Here is a 23908-nt window from a genome sequence, read left to right as displayed (position 1 = left end):
TGTTTTTAGTTTTAGCTATTTTAGGGGGATATCTGTGTGTGCAGGTGACTATTACTGTGCATAATTATTAGGCAACTTAACAAAAAACAAATATATACCCATTTCAATTATTTATTTTTACCAGTGAAACCAATATAACATCTCAACATTCACAAATATACATTTCTGACATTCAAAAACAAAACAAAAACAAATCAGTGACCAATATAGCCACCTTTCTTTGCAAGGACACTCAAAAGCCTGCAATCCATGGATTCTGTCAGTGTTTTGATCTGTTCACCATCAACATTGCGTGCAGCAGCAACCACAGCCTCCCAGACACTGTTCAGAGAGGTGTACTGTTTTCCCTCCTTGTAAATCTCACATTTGATGATGGACCACAGGTTCTCAATGGGGTTCAGATCAGGTGAACAAGGAGGCCATGTCATTAGATTTTCTTCTTTTATACCCTTTCTTGCCAGCCACGCTGTGGAGTACTTGGACGCGTGTGATGGAGCATTGTCCTGCATGAAAATCATGTTTTTCTTGAAGGATGCAGACTTCTTCCTGTACCACTGCTTGAAGAAGGTGTCTTCCAGAAACTGGCAGTAGGACTGGGAGTTGAGCTTGACTCCATCCTCAACCCTAAAAGGCCCCACAAGCTCATCTTTGATGATACCAGCCCAAACCAGTACTCCACCTCCACCTTGCTGGCGTCTGAGTCGGACTGGAGCTCTCTGCCCTTTACCAATCCAGCCACGGGCCCATCCATATGGCCCATCAAGACTCACTCTCATTTCATCAGTCCATAAAACCTTAGAAAAATCAGTCTTGAGATATTTCTTGGCCCAGTCTTGACGTTTCAGCTTGTGTGTCTTGTTCAGTGGTGGTCGTCTTTCAGCCTTTCTTACCTTGGCCATGTCTCTGAGTATTGCACACCTTGTGCTTTTGGGCACTCCAGTGATGTTGCAGCTCTGAAATATGGCCAAACTGGTGGCAAGTGGCATCTTGGCATCTGCACGCTTGACTTTTCTCAGTTCATGGGCAGTTATTTTGCGCCTTGGTTTTTCCACACGCTTCTTGCGACCCTGTTGACTATTTTGAATGAAACGCTTGATTGTTCGATGATCACGCTTCAGAAGCTTTGCAATTTTAAGAGTGCTGCATCCCTCTGCAAGATATCTCACTATTTTTGACTTTTCTGAGCCTGTCAAGTCCTTCTTTTGACCCATTTTGCCAAAGGAAAGGAAGTTGCCTAATAATTATGCACACCTGATATAGGGTGTTGATGTCATTAGACCACACCCCTTCTCATTACAGAGATGCACATCACCTAATATGCTTAATTGGTAGTAGGCTTTCGAGCCTATACAGCTTGGAGTAAGACAACATGCATAAAGAGGATGATGTGGTCAAAATACTCATTTGCCTAATAATTCTGCACTCCCTGTATTTGGGGGGGCATACGACTTTTTGATCGCTTGCTATTAAAACTTTTTGTGATGTAAGGTGAAAAAAAATTGCTTTTTTACACCGTTTTAATATTTTTTTTTTATACGGTGTTCACCTCAGGGTTTAGGTCATGTGGCATCTTTATTGAGCAGGTTCTTACGGACGTGTCGATACCTAATATGTCTACTTTTTTTTTCTTTACGTTTAACATAAAAAAGCATTTTTGAAACAAAAAAAATGATGTTTTAGTCTGAGAGACATATTTTTTTAATTTTTTGGGCCATTGTCTCATGTAGGGGCTCATTTTTTGCGGGATGATTGGTACTATTTTGGCGTACATACGACTTTTCTGATCACTTTTATTACCTTTTTTGTGAAGTAAGGTGGGCAAAATTTCAATTTCATCATATTTTTATTTATTTTTTATGGCGTTCACCGTGCGGGAAAAGTAACATGACCTTTTTATAGATCAGGTCGTTACAGACGCGGTGATATCAAACATGTGTAGGGAATTTATATTTTTTTAATCAGTGATTATTATTTTTTTTTACTTTTTTTGACCCAGACCCACTTGATTCTTGAATATCCAGTGGGTCTGATGTCTGTATAATACAGTACAGTACACTATATAGTGTACTGTACTGTATTTTCACTTTACAAAGTCTGATCAGACTTCTGCCTTTAGCAGAACTCTGATCAGCACCATGGACAGCGGAAGCCTGTGAAGACGTCCAGTTGCCATGGTAACCATCACTCGCTGCCACAACAGAGCAGCGGGTGATGGGGAGGAAGGGGGCCCGTCATGAATTGGGGGCTGAAAAGGCACAGCAGCCCCCGATGAGAGAGGGAGGGAGCTCCCTCCCTGTTAACCTCTTCCATACAGTGGTCCCTACGGACCGCGGCATGGAAGGGGTTAAACGGCTGACATCTGTGCCAGCACATATGTCAGCCGTTTCAAGCAGAGTGTCAGCAATGTGCTGACACTCTGCTAAAACCGCTCAGCCATCCTGAAGGAGGGGGCGGGCGGATGATCGCACGCCTGCCCGCCCCCCCCAGCACCGCCTGCACTGCCCGCTGGCAAATGACAGCGGGGAACAGAAACCTCCGAAAGCGCCGCAAACCGCAGGTCTGAATTGACCTGCGGTTTGCAGTGATCGCTGATACGGGGGGGTCACAGGACCCAGGGGCATTGACCCAGTGTGCCTGCTGATTGTTTTCAGCAGGCACCCAGTTCCGATCACCGCCCGCCGTGGTGATCGGAACTACACAGGACGTACAGGTACGCCCTGTGTCCTTAAGTACCAGGACATCAGGGCGTACCTGTACGCTCTGTGTCCTTAAGAATATTATTTTATTATAAATATATTCCCAAATACATTTCATAAGTTATAATGGTTCATTTTGTCTGGGGAGCAATCATTATGAGAAATAAAATGGCTGCTGTCCTATTAGCACACACAGAACCTGTCCTAATCACACAGGGGGACAAATTACTCACAACAATGAGCTAAAGAGCTGCCTCATCCTCCTCTCTGCTCTGCTTGTCAGGGATTATGATCCTGAATACAGATGATAAGATCTTTAGCTGAATCTCTGTAGAAATGGAGTTCATGAGGAGACATGAAGGACAGAGAAGATGGACAGGACAGACTGTGGTAATGGAGACTGCATACAAGTGCTGCTGCTCATTACCCTCACCCTCCTCACTGCACTTGATGTCTCCTAATGAACTCCATTCCTACAGAGATTAATCTGAAGATCATATTAAACTGTATTCAGGATCATAATCCCTGACAAGTAAGAGAGGAATATGGCGCGGCTCTTTAACTTGTCCACCTGTGTGATTAGGACAGTGGCCATTTTATTTCTCCTAATGATTGCTCCCTGGACAAAACAAGCCATTATAACTAATGAAAGGTGTTTGGCAATATAGTTATAATGAAGTAATATTTAAGTATTTTATTTTCTTAATTCCCGGAGAACCCCTTTAAGGATCTTCTGTAAAAATGTAACGGCAAATATAGACAATGATATAAGACTGAACTAACCTGAGACCATAGTTCGCCCCGGAGGGTCAGCGCTGTCTGATCTCCCCATCACACTGCGCAGCCGCTGAGTACGGGCAGTGGACTGACGAACATTGTGTTACGCCCCCTGGACTCTTGGACACATTGACGATGTAATATCAGGCGCTTCTGCTTCTCTGTATCCATTATTCTTCATCTGGGCCAGTGTTCTTATTGGCTAGTGCTTTGACCTCCATGATGTCACTGGGATTAATGGAGAGTCTCATTTGATGATGTCACTACTTTCTATATAAATGTGCACTTAGTCTAGCGTTTGCACTTGGGAGTGCCGTCTCCATTTCTATAGTACTTTGGATCATCGGCTTGTGGGGGCTGGACCTCCCCACTGGGGTGTTTGCACCCACTTTCTTTACCCTGTCCTGACTTGTGGTGTACATGTACGGCACAAAGGGTAGTGAATTCTCAAAGTTATTCAAGCGGGCACGGAAACAGCGTCTGCTCGATCAAGGGTCCTGGCTGCATCTGCCTGGAAATGGCAGATTAACCCATTAGATGCCTCTATCAAAGCTGACTGCAACATCTATGGTCTTTGCCGAGGGAGGAGGCTCCCTCCTTCACACCATCAGGTCCCCGAAGACGGAGGGCCCAATGGCTGCTATGGCACCCGATTCCATACACAGGCCTTGGGCCTTACAGCTACAGAGGCTTAGGCAGGCTGTCGGTGTAATACACTGACAAACTCAATGTAGTACAATTCAGCATGTGCTATACTGCATAGAAAAAAGTAATCAAACCCTGAAAAGTTGATGTCTCACAGTGGGACAAGAATAAAAAGTTAAAAAATTTGTTGTTTTTTTATTAAAAAAAATCTTAAGTTTCAAGTGAAAAAAAAGGTACCCTTTGCCCTCATCCAGGTATATACAATAAAAAAAAGACATATAAGGTATTGCCATGTCCACAACGACCGGCTCTATATCACATGGTCTACCCCGTAATAAATAAATAAAAACTGTGCCAAAAAAGCAATTTTTTTGTCACATTGCCTTACAAAAAGTATAATAGCGAGCAATTAAAAAGTACAATGTACCCCAAAATAGAACCAATCAAAACATCAACTGATCCCACTAAAAACAAGTCCCCACACAAGACGATCGGCAGAAAAAAATAAATAAATATGGCTGTCAGAAAATGGGGACACAAAAAACTGATTTTTTTAAAAAAAATGCTTTGTGCAAAAGTGGTAAAACTTAAAGAAAATATAAAATCTCTGTAATCATACTGACCAGCAGATAACAATTTTTCCCGCAGAGTGTACGCCACAATAACAAGACACAATCTGCTGCAAAAAATGAGTCCTGACACAGCTCCATTGAGAGAGAATTTAAAAACATATGGTTGTCAGATAATGGCTGCACTGGTCCCCAGAGGCTTATCAATAGCAACATGGCGCCCGTAACCGTGCCATCAAAATCTGCGCTGCAAAAGCCAAATGGTGCTCTTTTTCTTCTGAACCCTGAGGAGCACCCAAACAGCAGTTTACATCCATATTTGTGGCATTTCAATACCCAGCAGAATGCGCCTATCAATTAAAGGGGCGTGGTGAGTCTCAGATGGTACACGCTGGGCACTGCATGCCATATGTGTGGAATAAAATAGCAAATTTCACTTTGCACGGTCTGCTGTGCATTCATTTCTGCAAAATCCAAATGCTCACTCCACCCCTCAATGAATACCTTGAGGAATGTAGTCCCCAAAATGGGGTCCGTTTTTGGGGGTTTCTACTGTATGGGTACCTTTTACGGTCTCTTCGAATGTGACATGGTGCTCGAAAATCATTCCATTACAATCTACCCTCCAAAAACCGCATGGTGCTCCTTCCCTTCTGAGCCCTGCCGTGTGCCCATACAGCAGTTTACGACCACATATGGGGTGTTTCTGTAAACTGCAGAATCAGGGTAATAGATATTGAGGTTTGATTTCCTGTTAACTCTTACTGCCTTATAGGAATGGGTTGAAATGGAAAATCTGCACACAAAAAAAAGTTAAATCGTGAAATTTCACCTCCATGTTCCTTTAATTCTTGTAAAACGTAAAGGGTTTAAAAAAAAGTTTGTAAAATCACTTTTGAATAGTTTGAGTGGTGTAGTTTCTAAAATGGGGTCATTTATGGGTAGTTTATACTATGTAAGCCTCACAAACTGACTTCATAACTGCTTTCTAACGTCCGAAGAGAAATAAAATGACAAAATGGTGCCAATATAAACATACAGACATACAGTATATGGTGAATGTTAATGAATAACTATTTTATCAGTGATCATTACTGTTTTAAAAGCAGAGAAAATAGATTTTTTTTTCCAATTTTCCATAAATTTTAAGTAAAGTAAAAAAAAATATTGACTCATATGTACCATGAACATGAAGTATGATGTGTCACGAGAAGTTCTCAGAATGGCTTGGATAAGTAAAAGCATTCCAAAGTTATTACCACAAATACATACAAAATTTGACCGTGTCAGGAAGGAGAAAAATCTATATCTCCTGAAGGGGTTAATCACCTAAAGTGCTGTCTATATTAAAGTTTTGTCTACGTAATCTATCACAAGCAGCTGAAAAGTCTCACATATATTAGATGTAGTCTCCGGATCAAACTGACTCTCTTGGTGAAGCACAACGGGGATACCGCACCTCCTGCCGTGCTTGACCATATCCACATCATAGAAATACATTTTGAGTCCCAATCTTCTGGAAAACTATAATAAAATACAATAAAAATCAGACAAAAAGTTTTCAGTTCTCAACCTGTTTTAGAGGAACAAACCCCAATTTTCTAACAACACATCCAGAACTCTCCGACAGTCTCTTAGGCCGGATATGACACCACAGCTCGCCTATTTCTTCTTTTACTTTTATTCCACCGTTCTTCTGACCTCTGCTTCGTTTGAAGAATCTGTTTCCTCCCGACAAGTGATTTTCCAGGTAAAACTGCACCTCGTCTGCTCTATGGCTCCACCGTGTGAACCCAGCCTTAACATGTACCTGCCATTTCAGTTTATTTTTTATTATTGCGTGGGGACAGTTATTTTAATAATTTTTGTAATATAATTTATTAGGGAAAGGTGTGTATTTTATTAGCCTGGAAAGTGTCTCCATTGCAGCACTCTTAGAATTACTGACTGCCTGTCTTCACCGTGAACTATACTATGATGGCAGCTATTTGTAACATACAGAGGCTTCTCAACCTGCCTCTTCTCTCTCTGCCATATTGCTGACTAGTGTTGGGCGCGAATATTAATCGTGAATATCGTCACTTCGAGAATTCGTGAATATTTAGATTATAGTGATATATTCTCGTAATTTCGAATATTCTAGATTTTATTTTCATCAGTAACCTCCCTTCTTGCTTGTGGGCCAATGAGAAGGCTGCAGTGTCTTTGAGCTTAGCAATATCCCTAGCAACCAATAGGAAAGTTGCCTACCCCTTACTATATAAGAACCTCCCCAGCAGCCATTTTCCACAGTTTTTTTTTTAAGTTCTGAGAGAGACAGCAGTGACATTGCTGTGTTCTGTGCTTTCCACACTACAATAGATAGATAGTTAGCTCATATATATAATACAGATAGTGGGGGATAGTCAGTGTAGGTTATATCCTGATATAGTGTAGCTGTTGCAGTGCAGTATGTTAGGTAGTGTGATAGGTTCTGCTGTCCATACAAACATGCAGACCTGCTAAAATGTTAAGTTTCACCTATTGCACCAACATATTTGCATCATTAGTGCTTATTAGCGCAAACGCTAATATATTGCAGCACTCTAAGACCTCTTTCACACGGGCGAGATTTCCGCGCGTGTGCAATGTGTGAGGTGAACGCATTGCACTCGCACTGAATCCGGACCTATTCATTTCTATGGGGCTGTGCACATGAGCGGTGATTTTCACACATCACTTGTGCGTTGCGTGAAAATTGCAGCATGCTCTATTTTGTGCGTTTTTCACGCAACGCAGGCCCCATAAAAGTGAATGGGGCTGCGTGAAAATCGCAAGCATCCGCAAGCAAGTGCGGATGCGGTGCGATTTTCACGCATGGTTGCTAGGTGACGATCGGGATGAGTACCCGATCATTATTATAGCATTCTTAATACAGAATGCTTAGTAAAATAGGGCTGGAGGGGTTAAAAAAGAAATAAATAATAATTAAACTCACCTTAATCCACTTGTTTGCGCAGCCCGGCTTCTCTTCTTTCTTCTTCTTTGCTGTGCAGGAGGAAAAGGACCTGTGGTGAGGGCACTGTGCTCATCACATGGTCTGTCACATGATCCATCACCATGGTGATGGATCATGTGATGGACCATGTGAGGAGCGCAGTGATGTCATCAAAGGTCCTTTACCCAGGTCCTGAAGAAAGAAGAAAGAAGAGAAGCCGGACTGCGCGAACAAGTGGATTAAGGTGAGTTAAATTATTTTAATGTTTATTTTAACCCCTCCAGCCCTATTTTACTAAGCATTCTGTATTAAGAATGCTACAATTCACACAACACCTAACCCAAACTTCTGTGAAGAAGTATGGGTTTGGGTACCAAACATGCCGATTTTTCTCACGTGTGTGCATAACGCATTAAAATGTTTTGCACTCGCGCAGAAAAATTGCGCATTTTCCCGTGACGCACCCGCATCTTATCCGGCCCAAATCCATGACGCCCGTGTGAAAGAGGCCTAACAGCATACAAAGCAATTTTTTATGTTCTTCTGTGCAAACCATTTTCTCTAGTCTCAGGAAACTTGTAGCAGCTTGGAAAATGTAGCCAAAGTGACCCACGCCTATGTTTTGCACGCATTAGGCGAATATTACATTGCTGATTTTTCGCAAATCAAGATAATATTAAATTCGCGAAAATATGACAAATACTCGCCCAAATATTCATGAAATATCGTAAATTCGAATATAGCCCCTGCCGCTCATCACTATTGCTGACCTGTCTCTGCCTATTTGACTTGCTACCAGCATTAATCACTGGACACTGCTAATTTCTCTGTGATTTCTTGTTAGTTACGGAGTTCAGTGAAGAGAAAGGAGAATGGTGCTGCAGTGATCAGCGCTGGTAACAAATCAGATAGGCAGGGAGATATAAGCAATAAGGTATAGAAAATGTGGGGAAGCAGGGTCTGGGTTATGGGGAGAAGAGGCAGGCTGAGAAGCTTCTATATGTTACACATAGTCGTCCTTAGAGTAATATGGATTCTTCTCTGTGTAAATTCTGTAAAACATTTTTTATTTTTCATATATAGGGAATCAACATCACTTCTCTCCTGTGTGATTTTTTTCATGTCTAACAAGATCTGATTTATTAGCAAAATATTTTCCACATTCTGAACATGAATATGGCTTTTCTCCTGTGTGATACCTCTGATGAACCTTGAGGCTGTGTTTAGAATTAAAACATTTCTCACATTCGGAACATGAATATGGCTTCTCTCCTGTGTGAATTCTCTGATGAACCTTGAGGTTGTGTTTAGAAATAAAACCTTTCCCACATTCTGAACATGAAAAGGGCTTCTCCCCTGTGTGACTTCTCTCATGTGCAATGAGATCTGACTTATGAGTAAAACATTTTCCACATTCTAAACATTTAAATGGCTTCTCTCCTATGTGACTTCTTTCATGTTTATGAAGACGTGATTTATCTGTATAACATTTCCCACATTCTGAACATGAATATGGCTTCTCTCCTGTGTGAATTTTCTGATGAAGCTTGAGGTGGTGTTTAGTAATAAAACATCTTCCACATTCTGAACATGAAAATGGTTTCTCTCCTGTGTGAATTCTGTCATGTGTAATGAGGTCTGACTTTTGCATAAAACATTTCCCACATTCTGAACATGAATACGGCTTCTCTCCTGTGTGACTTTTCTGATGAAACTTGAGCTTGTCTTTGGTGATAAAACATTTCCCACATTCTGAACATGAAAATGGCTTCTCCCCTGTGTGACTTTTCTCGTGTGCAACAAGATCTGACTTATGTATAAAACATTTCCCACATTCTAAACATTTAAATGGCTTATCTCCTCTGTGGGTTCTTTCATGTGTATGAAGACGTGATTTATCATTAAAACATTTCCCACATTCTGAACAGGAATATGGTTTCTCTCCTGTGTGAATTCGCAGATGAAGTTTAAGGTGGTGATTAGTAATAAAACCTTTCCCACATTCTGAACATGAAAATGGTTTCTCTCCTGTGTGAATTCTCTGGTGCGTAATAAGATCTGACTTTTGTGTAAAACCTTTCTCACATTCTGAACATGCATACGGCTTCTCTCCTGCGTGAAACTTCTCATGTGTAACAAGTTTTGATCTATATATAAAACATTTCCCACATGTTGAACAGGAAAATGGCTTCTCTCCTGTGTGCATTCTACTGTGAGCAAAAAGACCGGAACGATGTGTAAATTGTTTTCCACATTCCGCACACTGAAATCTTTTACCCCTTTTCTGCCCGGTACTTGTGGTAACAATCTGTGATTGGTCAGGAGAAGGTTCCTTATAATAAGAAGCATTATATGACAGATCTGTTCTGTGAAGTCCTGGATGTACATTACAGGTAACGAGGTTTATTCCTGAAGAGTGCTGCCCGATATCTTCATCTTCTACTATATGATCTAGTGATAACATGAAGGTTCCTCCAGAGTTCTTACTGTGATGTTCTGTTAGGAGTAAAAAAAGGTTTAGTGATTTTCTTTTTTAAACCACCAAGTAGATTAATTTACAACCTTTCTGGTCTTTTCTCATGGCTCAGTTTTCCTGCATCTAATCTGCCAACATGTAATCCCCCACTCAAGACCCCATTATATACAAATTTGGGCTTCCTAAATCTCCCACCGCAGAAAGACACCATCTGGAGGTCTCTAAGCGGCTGTCAGCCGAGTTCCAGACGAGGCCTAGCTGGCTCAGCGGTGCCTTGGCCTTAATTTCGGATAGCGGCGGTGCGGCTTGTGAACCGGAGCGGGCCTAAGGAGATCCCAGATGTCCTAGGACCTCCCGATTCAGATAATGGAGGAAGTATAGCAGGATAAGAAGCCTGGGGGATCGGATTGCAGTTATCAGCCCACCCTACCTGTCCCACGCTCCCAGCGCTGTGGGGATGCCATCCTGGAGCACAGCCTCACCTCCGGAAAAATCAAAGCCGGTAGTAGTGGACACAATTAACACACCGAACTCCGGATCCTCCAGCCAGGACAAGGGAGAGAAAGTGCGTCCTCCTCAAGAATCTAGAGCAGTGAGGGGTTACCTACCTCCATTAAGGTACTGTAATCCTGATCTCTCTCATAGAGAACTGTGACTCTACAGGTGTCCATATAATATCTCAGTTCACCTGCCATCATCACCATAGCAATACAGGGGGTGGTGAACCTTCATCACTGAGCACCAATACTGACTCTCATTGTGAAATACTTGATGGACTTGGTCCTAATGTTTTAAACGCCCCTCCTTTCCATAAGGGGATCTACCATGTCAATTATTCTGCTCATTTGGAATCCCACTCCTTTACAGAGCCTTGGGCTCAATGTTTTTAGATCTTTAAATCAGATCACAGCCCGGATGGTCACCTTGCTAACCATATCTGAGGATATTTGATGCACACGAGTATTGCAGCACAGCGTAGTGTCCTGTTCTTTAATCAATAGACATAGCTCACCTCCTCTAAGATGGTGAAATACGGACAACCCGCAACAAAAGACTTTATCACACCTAAAAAAAAAACTCATCCCAAGGGTAATATGGAGAGGTTTGTTACAAAGGCGTCCACATGTGTAGACCCACCCGCCCAAGAGAACCTGCCTCTAAACCAAGATGATATAATGCAAGATGAGGTCCAAGATACAGCGTCATCTGACCTTCCTTTATCAAGGGCCTTTTTTCAACAAACCCTTACTAAGGCACTGTCACCATTGGCACAGGACTTGCAAGAGAGTAAACAAGATTTGCGTCACATTGGACATAGTGTGGACTGCTTAGAGGAAACCACTGCAGAGCCATGTAACCACACCAAGGAGGTAGCTACCTATTTCCAAACCTGCTAAGATCACTTAAACCAACTCTACACTCATATAGAAGATCAGGACAATCGCAACCGACGCAACAATTTGAGAATCCAAGGCTTACCCGAAACATATGCTTTGGAATCGCTACTTTCTACAGTGAAACAAATAGCTGTTGTGCTCCTTGGAGCACACTACCCCCTTTCTATTGATATAGAAAGAGCGCATAGGGCTCTAAGGCCTAGACCTGGCCCATCTGAACCACCCAGAGATATAATTTGCTAATTTCTGGACTGAGGAAAGCAAGAGAAGATCCTAATTGGATTTTTGATGAACACCAGCTAACGTTATTTCAAGACCTAGCTCCTATGACACTCTACAAAAGGAAACAGTTAAAACCCCTAACTGACATACTGCACTCGAAAAAAATCTTGTATCGCTGGATGTTTCCCTTCGGCCTCACCACTACAGTTGCAGGGAAAAAAATTCACTGTCCGTCGACATGAAGACCTCACGGAGTTACTGTCAGCGTTGGGAGGCCCTATGATTTCCATAGGGGATTTGTGTACTGTTCAAGATCTTCATGCCCTTCCAGTACTGCCAACCCTGATCCCGTGGTCTACAGCCCATACTGGCAGAACTGGGAAAAGTAGCAAGAGGAAAGGCGGGCAGATATCCTCCAAGAATTTGGACGGTGAAATAACCTGAATGATTTCTCTATATGTAGATAATCCTACTTTGCAGGCCATTTTATGATCCTTCATTAGGAAACTCTGATCTCTTGTATTTTTTATGTGCTTTCTACTACAGCTGTCTCTTGGCCTATTCAGCTCCTCCACTTCTGTCTATGGGGGGGGGAGGGGAGGGGGTAGTGACCCCACTTGCGTGCAAACTATTTCTCATTTCTCTCTATGTACCTCTATCCTCATTCACCCTTTTAGAATATAAAGGTGACCCATAAAGGGTCTTGTCATTTACCTATCACAACCTTTGCGCCACTGAAACACATGGGCGCCAGTCAGTGTTTACTAAACCATTATGGGCTCTGTTGCCTACCTTTTCTACCTGGTTATGTTTATTCTCATGATTGTTGTGTTTTCCAACCATACTGTGATACTGACTCCGACGTGTCTGCTGCCACTCACTGTCCTCCCTTGGGTAATATTGTAAGGCCGATGGTTTTTGATAATCTAAGATGGTGTTGAAATTAATGTCTATAAATGTGAGGGGACTTAACTCCCCCTACTAACGCTCTGCATTATGGAATGATGCCAATGAGGGTAAATATGACATCTTGCTAGCTCAAGAAACCCACTTCTTAGCCAAAGACAATTGCAGGTGTGCTAACAGACAATGCCCTCACCTTTTCTTTGCATCCTCAGTACTTTGGGGGATAGAGCTGGAGCAATGCTGGCACACAGACTCAAGAAAAGGAAAGTAGTATCTCGTATTGAGTCAATGAAACAGAATAACGGGATGATTACAACACACCCAATAGATATTGCAGACACATTCGCGGACTACTACAGCTCCCTTTATAACCTAAAAGATGACAGCGCCACCCCACAACCTACCTCTCAACTCATCTCAAAATTCCTGGACTCAGCGTCTCTCCCGACTTTATCTCCTCAGGATATTATGTCTATTAATAGCCCCTTCTCGGAAATTGAGGTGGATGCAGCTATAAAGACCTTAAAGCTGCATAAAGCCCCAGGCCCAGACGGATTCTCCAGACTACTATAAAACCTTTAAAAAGAACTTATTGCCATATCTTACTCGACTCTTTAACGCATTTCTCCTCCCTGGTATTATATCTAAGGAAATGTGTGCTATTATTACAACAATCCCTAAACCAGGAAAATCTCAAGATGTCCCATCGAACTTTCGTCCCATCTCTTTACTTAATAGTGATTTAAAATAGTTTTCCAAACTTCTGGCTTTAAGGATACAACCTATCCTTCCTAAATTAGTCTCCCCAGACCAGGCAGGATTTATTCCAGGTCGCCAATGCAGGGATGGAACTAGAAGAATGATTGACCTATTGCAGTTGTCGGAGACTTCCGGTGCACCTATGATTTTTGTATCTTTAGATGCGGAAAAAGCATTTGATAGGGTGCACTGGGGGTTTCTGGCTGAGGTACTGGGTGATTCGGATTCTCTGGCCCTATTTTGTCCGCTATATTAGACCTGTACTCATCCCCATCCGCACGAGTGTTCGCATCCGGCTTTTACTCCAAGAGTTTTAACATATCAAACGGAACTAGACAGGGTTGCCCATTATAACCACTAGAGTTTGCTTTGGTGATAGAACCCCTGGCAGAAAGAATCTGAGTAGACCCACATATTACCGGAATACAGATAGGTGCTACAACACCCAAAATTGGCCTATACGCAGATGATGTTGTATTGTCTCTTACACGTCCGGAAATCTCTCTTACAGAAGTCATAGTAGTACTGCAGGAATATGCACAAGCCTCCTTATATAAACTGAATATCACTAAATCGCACATACTTCCTTTTGCAATTCAGGAACCTCTTAAAAAACGACTTTTGGAGAGAGCGCCGTTTCAGTGGTCATCAGACAATATAACATACTTAGGTATTACCTTAACGACCGGCTAAAAAACTTGGTATCGATGAATTTTGCCTCCTTACGAACAGAATTGCTAGCAGACTATACTAAATACTCCCAGCACTTTATGTCATGGATTGCCAGGATTAATGCGGTCAAAATGCTAATATTACCCAAAATACTTTACAAGTTCAGGTGTATTCCAATTCTCATTCCCTCTAAAACAATCCGCTTGTTACAGGCAGATTTCCTAAAATTTATATGGGGCAATAAGGCCCCTAGAGTGAACTGACGAGCCTTATACCCAAATTTGCGAGATGGTGGACTGGGCGTCCCGGACCTGTTGCGATATTATAAAGCCAATCTTATTGAACAAACTAGCGAATGGTGGTTGCCTTCTTCGAATCAGATGTGGCTAGAGATAGAGTCCACTTTTGCAATGAAGGGTTCTCTCCCAGGTCTTCTCACTGCCCATTCTTTAGCGGCACCCAGGGGACTGCCCTCCCACTTGACCATGTGAGCTGCTGTATGGACTTGGTGTCGTTGGATAGAAGGGGAAAAACTGTTCTTTCCTACGAGGTCGGAAACCCTGCTAGGTGCGCTTACCTACAATATCCCAGATCTTTCGATAAACAAATGGGAGAAAGCTGGTATATTGTATTTGGACCAAATATACGATGACTCTGGCATAAAAACCTTTGAAGCTTTGCACCAAACTTACCAATTGCCTACCTTTTTTTTCCCCAATACCTTCAAATTAGACATATGTTAAGTAACAGCCGGTTACCTCCTGATCGGCTGTCCAGGGGCACCCCGATTAGCAGATTTGTTTAGTAGCCGAGGATGTTCCAGAAAGGGACTATCCATTGCTTACCAAGCTTTGGAACCAAGTTCAGACACTAAGATGAGCTTTATGGTGAAATGGGAAGAAGAATTGGGTAGTTCCTGGACAGCTGAAGAGTGGAGTGATGCCTTCCACTGGACGATAGCTAACTCCAGGTGTATCAATGATACTGAACAAAATAGGAAAATACAGCTTAGATGGTACCTGACTCCAGCTCGTATAGCCCATATGGACCCCACATATAGCCCATGCTGCTGGTGAGCTCGTGGGGAAAAGGGAACCCCAACACATATGTGGTGGTTTTGCCCCGTTATACTTCCATTTTGGAAAGAGGTCTTTGACCTTTTATCGTCGGTTGCTGGGTTCCCTGTTCCCCTTTCACCATAATTGGCTATTCTCTTTATCGGAATAGGTGACTTCCCATATAGTCATAGACCGGTCATAGCAGGGGTTCTGACGGCAGCAAGAAAGCTGATAGCTTCCTTGTGGAAACTACCAATAACCCCAAAAGTTACGGATTTAACTCTTCTATTCAACCAATATGTACAATATGAGTGTATATATGCAGACTCCTATTGGGAACGTGCTCAAGCACATAAAATAATAATAATAAAATGTATTTATATAGCGCCACCATATTCCGCAGTGGTATACAAAACAAAAATAACTGGATAATATACAATTGAAACACTAGGAGTCAGGGTCCTGCTCGCAAGAGCTTACAATCTATGAGGAATTGGGGGTGACACATAAGGTAGTTCATTGTGAAGTAGGATTTGAGCAATTATTGAACTGACAGGAGTGGTGCCGGCCGATCTGCTTCAGGTTTGGGACTACTAGAGGATAGAGTTTAAGCCAGAGGAGTTGGTAGAGGAAGGTTTAGTCTGGGAAAAAATCATTTTAGGTGCCTGAAAAGATGTGTTTTTAAGCACGTTTGAAGGTGGAGAAGTTGTGAATTGACCTAGTATTCCGGGGCAGAGTACTCCAGAGAGTAGGTGCAGCTCGAGAAAAGTCTTGAAGACGGGAGTGAGAGGTACGAATTATGGAGGCTATTAATCTTAGGTCGCTAACAGAACAGAGAGCACAAGTAGGGTGGTAGATGGAGATGAGGGAGGAGATTTATGGAGGTGCAGCACTGTGGAGAGCTTTGTGGGTGAGGGTGAGAAGTTTGAACTGTATTCTGTGGTGGATGGGCAACCAGTGAAGTGACTGGCACAGACTAGTAGCATCAGTGTAGCGGTTGGATGGATAGATGAGCCTGGCTGCAACATTTAGAACAGACTGAAGGGGGGAGACTTTAGTGAGAGGGAGACCGATTAGTAATGCCTTGCAGTAGTCAAGACGAGATGGGATCAAGGCAACAAGAGTTTTTGCCGTTTCCACCGTAAGAAATGGGCAGATTCTGGCGATATTCTTGAGGTGCAGACGTCAAGAGCGTGTACGTGATTGAATATGGGGAACAAAGTAGAGATCAGAGTCAAATGTGGCCCCAAGACAACGGGCATTTTGCCCAGAAGTTATGATAGTGCTGCAGGCCGAAATTTAAATATCAAGTTTAGGTGAGTTAGTAGATGGGGGAAAGACAAGAAGTTCAGTTTTGAAAGGTTCACTTTTAGATACAGAGAGTACATGATGCTAGAGACAGCTGCCAGACAATTACTGGTGTTTTGGAGTAAAGCAGGGGTGATGTCAGGGGATGAAGTGTATAGTTGGGTGTCGTCAGCATAGAGATGGTATTGAAAGCCAAATCTACTAATAGTCTGTCCGATAGGGGCTTTATAGAGGGAGAAGAGTAGAGGACCTAGTACTAAGTCCTGAGGAACTCCAACATCAAGAGGAATAAGAGAAGAAGAACAGCCAGTGAACGATACACTAAAGGATCGGCCAGAGAGATAAGAAAAGAACCAAGAGAGAGCAGTGTCCTTAAGGCCAATTGAGTGGAGCATGGTGAGTAGGAGTTTATGGTCTAAGATATCAAATGCTCCAGAGAGATCCAGCAGAATCAGTACAGAATAGTCACCATTTATTTTTGCTGTTAGATCGTTAGACATTTTAGTAAGGGCAATTTCTGTAGAGTGAAGAGGGCAGAAGGCAGATTTTAATGGGTCAAGTAGAGAGTTTGCAGAGAGATAGCATATTAAGTGAGAGTAGACAAGACGTTCAAGGAGTTTAGAGATGAAGGGGAGGTTAGAAACAGGTCGGTAGTTTGCAGCACAGGACAGGTAAAGAGTGGGGTTATAATAGAGTGTTTGAAAGAGGAGGGAAAGATATCGGAAAAGAGAGAAAGGTTAAAAATTGTAGTTAGGTGAGTGATGACGGCCAGGGAGAGGGACTGGAGGAGGTGTGATGGAATAGGATCACTGCTACAGGTTGTGGGTGGAAAAAAAAAGATAAGCCTGGATACTTCCTCCTCTGTTATAGGGTCAAAAAAGGAGAGAGAGCATGTGGAGAAATTGGAGGGAGGAGGATTGAAATGATTTGGGGACTGGGAGATTATTTCCTGCCGGATACTGCCAATCTTGTCTCTGAAGTAAGTGGCCATGCCATCAGTGCAGAGGTCAGTGACAGGTTCTGGAACTTTAGAGCTTAGAAGGGAGTGAAAAGTGTCAAAAAGTTGTTTTGGGTTATTCGAGAGAGGCAAAGTACTTTTGTTTTGCAATATTGAGAGCTGAATTATATGTTTTGAGCATAAATGTATAATAGAGGAAGTCTGCCGATATTCGTGATTTTCTCCATAAGCATTCTGCACATCTGGAGCAGCGCTGGAGAAAACGTGTTTCAGGTGTGTGCCAGGGTTGCCGTGTTCTGTGTCGAGAGGGTCGGATTGATATTGGAGCAACCAGATCTAGGGTGGTTTTGAGGGTCTGGTTGTAATGATTGGCAGCCAAGTCTGGACAGGAGAGGGAAGTGATTGGGGTAAGAGCTAGTTGTAGGGTGTTAATAAGTTGCTGGCAGTTAATGGTGTGTAGGTTTCTGTAAGTGTGAAAAGTAGGATTGTCATGAGAAAAGTAAGAGGTCTTTATGGTAAATGAAAGAAGATTGTGGTCAGAAAGTGGGAAGGATAAGTTACTAAAGTTTGAGACTGGGCAGTGACGGAACAAGACTAGATCAAGTATATTGCCCTGTTCATGCGTGGCAGAGGAAGCAAGTTGTGATAGACCAAGAGAGGAGGTTAAAGAAAGAAAGTGAGCACCTGATGGGGAGATGGGATCATCAATGGGGATATTAAAATCACCCATAAAAAATGGGAAGTGTGGAACACTTCTTCGTATGCCTCTAAAATACCATCAATAGCTTTTTAGGATTTGGCAATTTACTAGTGGCAGTGAGGGGGGACGGTGAGTGAGCGGCTATGCAGTGACACGAACAGTACACTTATATTTTAATACGATTCATGCTCAGATTTGAGTGGATAGGATATTTTATGCTCTAACTATGTATCACAGGTTTTGAATTTGTTAATTCCATTGTTATACCTTAATAACTATATATGAATATGTTGTATTACTATCATAGATGTCAGACACATGTGTTTTACTTCTCATTGACTTATCTATGTGACTTATCTGATGTTCCTTTACTTAAACTGGAAAAACAATAAAACTTGAAAGTTAAAAAAAATATATAAATGTACAACCTTTCTATTATGCTGGCCAAAATGGATCCAACAGAAAAGAGAAATATACAGCGGTGCCTGAAAGTTTGCGAACCTTTCAGAATTTTCTATATTTCTGAAGGAATCCGATCTAAAGCTACATCAGATTTGCACACACATCCCAAAAGTAGACAAAGAAAACCAAATCAAAGAAAGGAATCACAAGTATTAAACCAAAATATTAGCCTAACATAACAGACTAAAAACCGGATCTAGTACTCACCGGTAATTCTTTTTCCATGAGATCACCACGATGGCAACACAAGGAGATTGACCCCTGACCTCTGTAGGGGCAGGAAGCAGAGAAAGGTTTAAATACCCCCCTCCCACCACCAACACCCGTGATTCCAAAATACAAGAGTAGAAAGGTGGTGGAAAACCCAGTGATTTTATAACATCCGAATAAAACCAAAAGAAGGGAAAGTATTACTCTATAACGATCCCCAAAAACAAGAACATAACGGGAGGGAATTTATATGCCGTCGTGGTGATCTCATGGAAAAAGAATTACCGGTGAGTACTAATTCTTTTTTTCCATAGCATCTCCACGACGGCAACACAAGGAGATATACAAAATATGATCGGGGGGGGGGAACAGCCTGAAGGACTTTTTGTCCAAAAGACATGTCTGATTCTTTGAAAGGTCTAGTCTATAATGTTTAATAAAGGTATGGATACGGCCTTACAAATTTCCTCTAAGGAAACACCCGCTCTCTCCACTTGGGAGGAAGACATCTCTCTGGTAGAGTGAGCCTTCAGATTATCTGGGCAAGAGAGATTTTGAATAGTATAGCAAGTAGAGATAGCATTCTTAATCCATCTAGCGATTGAGTATTTGGAAATTTTCTATCCTCTGTTTTTGCCCCCAAATTGAACGAAGAGACAGTCGGACCTCCTAATCTCTTTTGTAGAGTCTATGTAGTCCAGTACGGCTCGTCTAACATCTAGGGAATGGAAGGATAGTTCTCTGTTGTCGGAGGGTTTATCATAAAAGGACGGGAGCATCATTTCCTGATCTTTGTGGAATTTAGACACACCTTTGGCATGAATTCTGGGTCTAGCCTCAGGATTAATCTATCGCTTTTGACCAGGAGGTAAGGTTCCCTCATGGATAATGCTTGTAGTTCACTAATTCATCTGGCGGAAGTGATGGCCACTAGGAAAGCTGTTTTGAATGATTTTAGTTTCAAGGAGCATTCATTCAACAGTTCAAAGGGGGGACGTGATAATCCTGTAAGAATTATGTTTAGGTCCCAAGTAGGGATACGAGATTTTAACGTTGGATGTATTCTGGTAACCGCTCTCATAAATCTTCTAATCCATTTATGGTTCGCTAGTTCAGTGTCGTAAAAACAACTTAAAGCGGATATTTGAACCCTGAGGGTAGCAGGTTTTAACCCCATATCAAAACCATTTTGTAAGAAACCTAGAATTGACTGTATATTAGGAGCGGATTTGTTGGGAGAGGGTGATCCTGACTAAGAACAAAAATTCTTCCAAATCTTTAAATAAATGGCGAAGGTGACTTTCTTTCTGGAGTCCTTTAGAGTAGAGATCACTGGATCCGAAAGACCCTGAGATTTCAGGATTTGGGATTCAGGATCCAAGCTGTCAAATTTAAGAATTCCGGGTCCGGATAAAGAATTGGACCTTGATGTAGAAGGTCCCTCCTCTTTGGAAGGGGCCAAGGACCTTCGATGGCCATCTTCCGAATAACGGGAAACCAGCTCTTTTTCGGCCAACAAGGTGTTATCAGTATGACATTTGCGCCGTCCTGATGGATCTTCTGCACCACCTTTGGTATTATCGGAAGTGGCGGGAAGGCATAGTACAGTGCTTGGTCCCACGTGAAGGAGAAGGTGTCTAGGATCCACGGATTGTCCCTGGGGTCTAGGGAACAAAATGCTGGGACTTTTAAATTTCTCCGAGAGGCGAACAGATCCACTTCCGGTGTGCCCCATTTGTCTGTTATTATCAGAAAGATTTCTTCGTTCAAGGACCATTCCGATTGGTCTATTTTTTCCCTGCTTAATTAGTCGGCTTCTATGTTCAGGGATCCTTTTAGGTGAACCGCTGAAATGGATTTTATGTTTATTTCCTCCCAGCTGAAAATTTCTGAGGATAGTTTTAGCAGACTCATAGATTTTATAGCTCCTTGATGGTTAAGGTATTTTATTGTCGTCGTGTTGTCTGATAGTATTTTTAAATGACGACCCCGGAGAAGGGGTTCTGCAATTTTTAGAGTTTCCCAAACCGCTCTCAGCTCTCGGTAATTCGACGAGTGACTCCTGATTGAACTGGACCAAAGTCCCTGGTAATAAATTTCTCAGACTTTCGACCCCCAGCCCCACTGGCTTGCATCTGTGGTGATTTGGGTGTGAGGTATCTTTCTGCATGTTACCCCTCTGGTCAAGTTTTCCTGGATCCTCCACCACTGAAGTGAGGATTTTATCCTCTGAGGTATGGTAACCATGTGATCTAACGAGAAAACTTTTTTGTCCCATACTCTCAGTACTCACATTTGAAGAGGTCTGAAGTGAATTTGACACCATTAAACTGCTTGGATGCAGGAAGTGAGGACACCTAGAAGACTCATAGATTTCTTATGGAAAAGGTTCTCTTGGATGTAAATACCTTGATCTTCCGTTGGATGTCGGATACCTTGTCCCGAGGTAGACTGGTCAGTTGTTTCTGAGAGAATATTTTGGCCTCCTCTTGATCAAAAAGTAGACGGCTCTGATATGATCTGGAGATTCCTAGGTGTTTTTCCGATTAAGACCATTCATCTAATATCAAACCTTTAATATTTTCATTAATAGGGAAGACGCAGACCCCCGAACATTTCCTCCTGAACGGAAGAGGTTGGTAAGATTTCTTCAACCCCCATCGTTGCCCTCACTGCTTTGAGCAATTCTGGCATATCCTCTGAAGAAAAATAAAATCTTTTTCTACCTTCATGGATATCCCGTTCGGATTGTTTGTCCTCCTCCTCCCATGTTTTGGAAGAAGAGGCACCGTCGAATTCATCTGACTCAGATGAAAGGGAATCCCCTGTTCGCGGCCGCTTGTGTGGGGGCTCAGACTGAGGAGGAGTATCCTTGTGAAATCTGGACAGGGATGCCAAAGAGGATTTGATTTCCTCCTGCATCATGGTTCTGAACTCATCCATTAAGGACGGTTGTTCGTCTCGTATAATCTTGGTAATACAATCACTGCATAACTTTTTCTGATAGTCCTCAGGCAGACGTTTAAGGCAGGAGATAAATTTTATGGACTTTTTGGGCTTCCTCTGCGCTTCTTTAGAAATCAAAGGGCAGATGGAAAAGCCCCATTAGAAAGATAAAGAAGCCCAGTATACTCCACATGAGACCAGAACAAGAAAAAATAACATAAGATTAAAATTTCCCGCACAGGGGGACTTACAAAAGGAGGCACAGGGGCTTCTGAGTGCTCCGGTGCGGACATTCTTGAGGGATAAAGAACACCAACACCGCAACCAAGAACGCTGGGTGAAGGAGAGAAATTCAAATTCACTTCCTGGTCCCGCCGAATATGCGCCCCAGATAAGACCAGAGCGAGGCCTCCCAATCCGCTCCCTACCATGTGGAAATGGTGTTCCAGGTGCGCAAAAATCTTCATCTTACAAAACCTTTCTCTGCTTCCTGCCCCTACAGAGGTCAGGGGTCAATCTCCTTGTGTTGTTGTCGTGGTGATGCTATGGAAATACTTCTCAGATAAAGCAGTCATTATTGTCCACAGCAGCATCTGCTGAGCAGCTACACAGCCGGGATCAGATTTACATCCAATCCTGGGCCCTATGGAGAGAAGGCAGCTGGTTAACAAAATCTGCACCAGTTGTGTATAAATAGGACTCAACAAAAAAGGCTGTCAATAGCCTCCACCGCTGTATCCATCCCCTGCTGCAGGAACATCCACATTCACATATATGGGACAGATTTCAGGAGCGGAAACCTCTACAACAAACCTGCCATGTGTGAACACACCCTAATGCAGCAGTACAGTAAAGTGAGGAACGTGTGTGTGGAGCTCAGGGATCGGCCGCTGATCAGGGACGTCTGTCACCCCCTCAGGCTGCCCGATTCATCTGCACCCCTCGTGTCACCCCACTCCTATGTATCCTAAATCATATCCTCGGAATTAAGAGAAAATGGAGCCCATGACATATTGTGGAGCCTCCGCAGCTACAACACTCCGGGCCGTACATCTACTGCTAGAAGACACATGTCCGCTCTGACAGGACCACAGACTGGAGGAGGAGAGAGAAGAGCCCGGTGATCCCACCTTCTTCTCCAGTCACACATAGCACCTTGTGTCTTCTCTGCTTGTGGAGTGACTAGAGGATCCCAGACATAAAGGGAGTAGAACTACTGGAAAGTGACTATGGAATAAGGATGTGTTCACACCACGTCTGAGCCTTCGATCAGAGGTAGATATCAGGAGGGTTTCCTAACGTAGATCTCTGATAGAAGGAGGTGACGTCTTCCCTGTACAGTCCTATCATTCTATATAGTCACACAGGGGCAGACGTCACCCATAAGCCCCATGTATACGACACGGCACAGGTTTTCCTGCAGGATCCTCTGTATAGAATAGTGTCATCTACTGTACCGGCCGATGGAGGCCAAGAGGACACTATATCTGTCAGGGGGATGGAGCCTATGGAGAAGTGTGATGTATATGGGAAATGTAGGCTCTAACGTGATGAGACCGGAGAATAACATGTGGAGATCCTACATTACATGTCATTACACGCGTGTACACAATGCACATGACCGGACTGAGGCTCTAACACGGCCTCTTCTCACCTCGTCTCTTCTTACCTGGTGATGTCAGAGGCCGGGGAGCCTCTATCATGGCCTCCTCGTACAGATCCTTGTGTCCTTCTATATACTCCCACTCCTCCATGGATAAATACAACGCCACATCCTGACACCTTATAGGAACCTGACAACACAATGACACAGTCATCACCCAGACCCCTCCAGTGCTGTTACTGGAGAATTTCCCAGCATTCCCAGCAGTGTCACCTCTCCAGTCAGCAGCTCAATCATCTTGTGGGTGAGTTCTAGGATCTTCTGCTCATGTATCAGAGGGGGAGGCTCTGTGATGGGGGTCCTGCTCCACCCTCCTGATTCATGGATGATGGGAGTCCCCCCTGATGTCTTCTTCACTATGGTGTAATCCTGTGGATGGAGAGAGACACTTAGGGAAAGAAATTCCTTCCTGACTCCAGATCTACACTCAGAATCCCTTCCTGGATCATGGCCCCATCTCCAGTAATCTAGTCACTAGACACCCTAGCCCTAACACTAACCCTCCAG

The 23908-nt window shown here is 43.0% G+C and overlaps 1 protein-coding gene across 1 annotated transcript; it reads right to left on the bottom strand.

Annotated features, from left to right (window-relative positions):
• Window positions 1-8303: 8303 nt before the first annotated feature.
• On the bottom strand, window positions 8304-23642 carry LOC122933847 (gastrula zinc finger protein XlCGF26.1-like). The gene is made up of 3 exons (XM_044288921.1): window positions 23615-23642; window positions 23408-23531; window positions 8304-10160 (listed from the first exon to the last, which is right to left on the bottom strand). Exons 1-3 carry the CDS (start codon window positions 23636-23638, stop codon window positions 8758-8760), a joined length of 1551 nt encoding a protein of 516 aa, XP_044144856.1. The 5' UTR covers window positions 23639-23642; the 3' UTR covers window positions 8304-8757.
• Between the last annotated feature and the right edge of the window lie 266 nt (window positions 23643-23908).

The sequence above is a fragment of the Bufo gargarizans genome, chromosome 4 (assembly GCF_014858855.1).
Source record: "Bufo gargarizans isolate SCDJY-AF-19 chromosome 4, ASM1485885v1, whole genome shotgun sequence".
Taxonomy (NCBI): Eukaryota; Metazoa; Chordata; class Amphibia; order Anura; family Bufonidae; genus Bufo; species Bufo gargarizans.
This window is presented reverse-complemented; position numbering and strand designations above follow the sequence as displayed.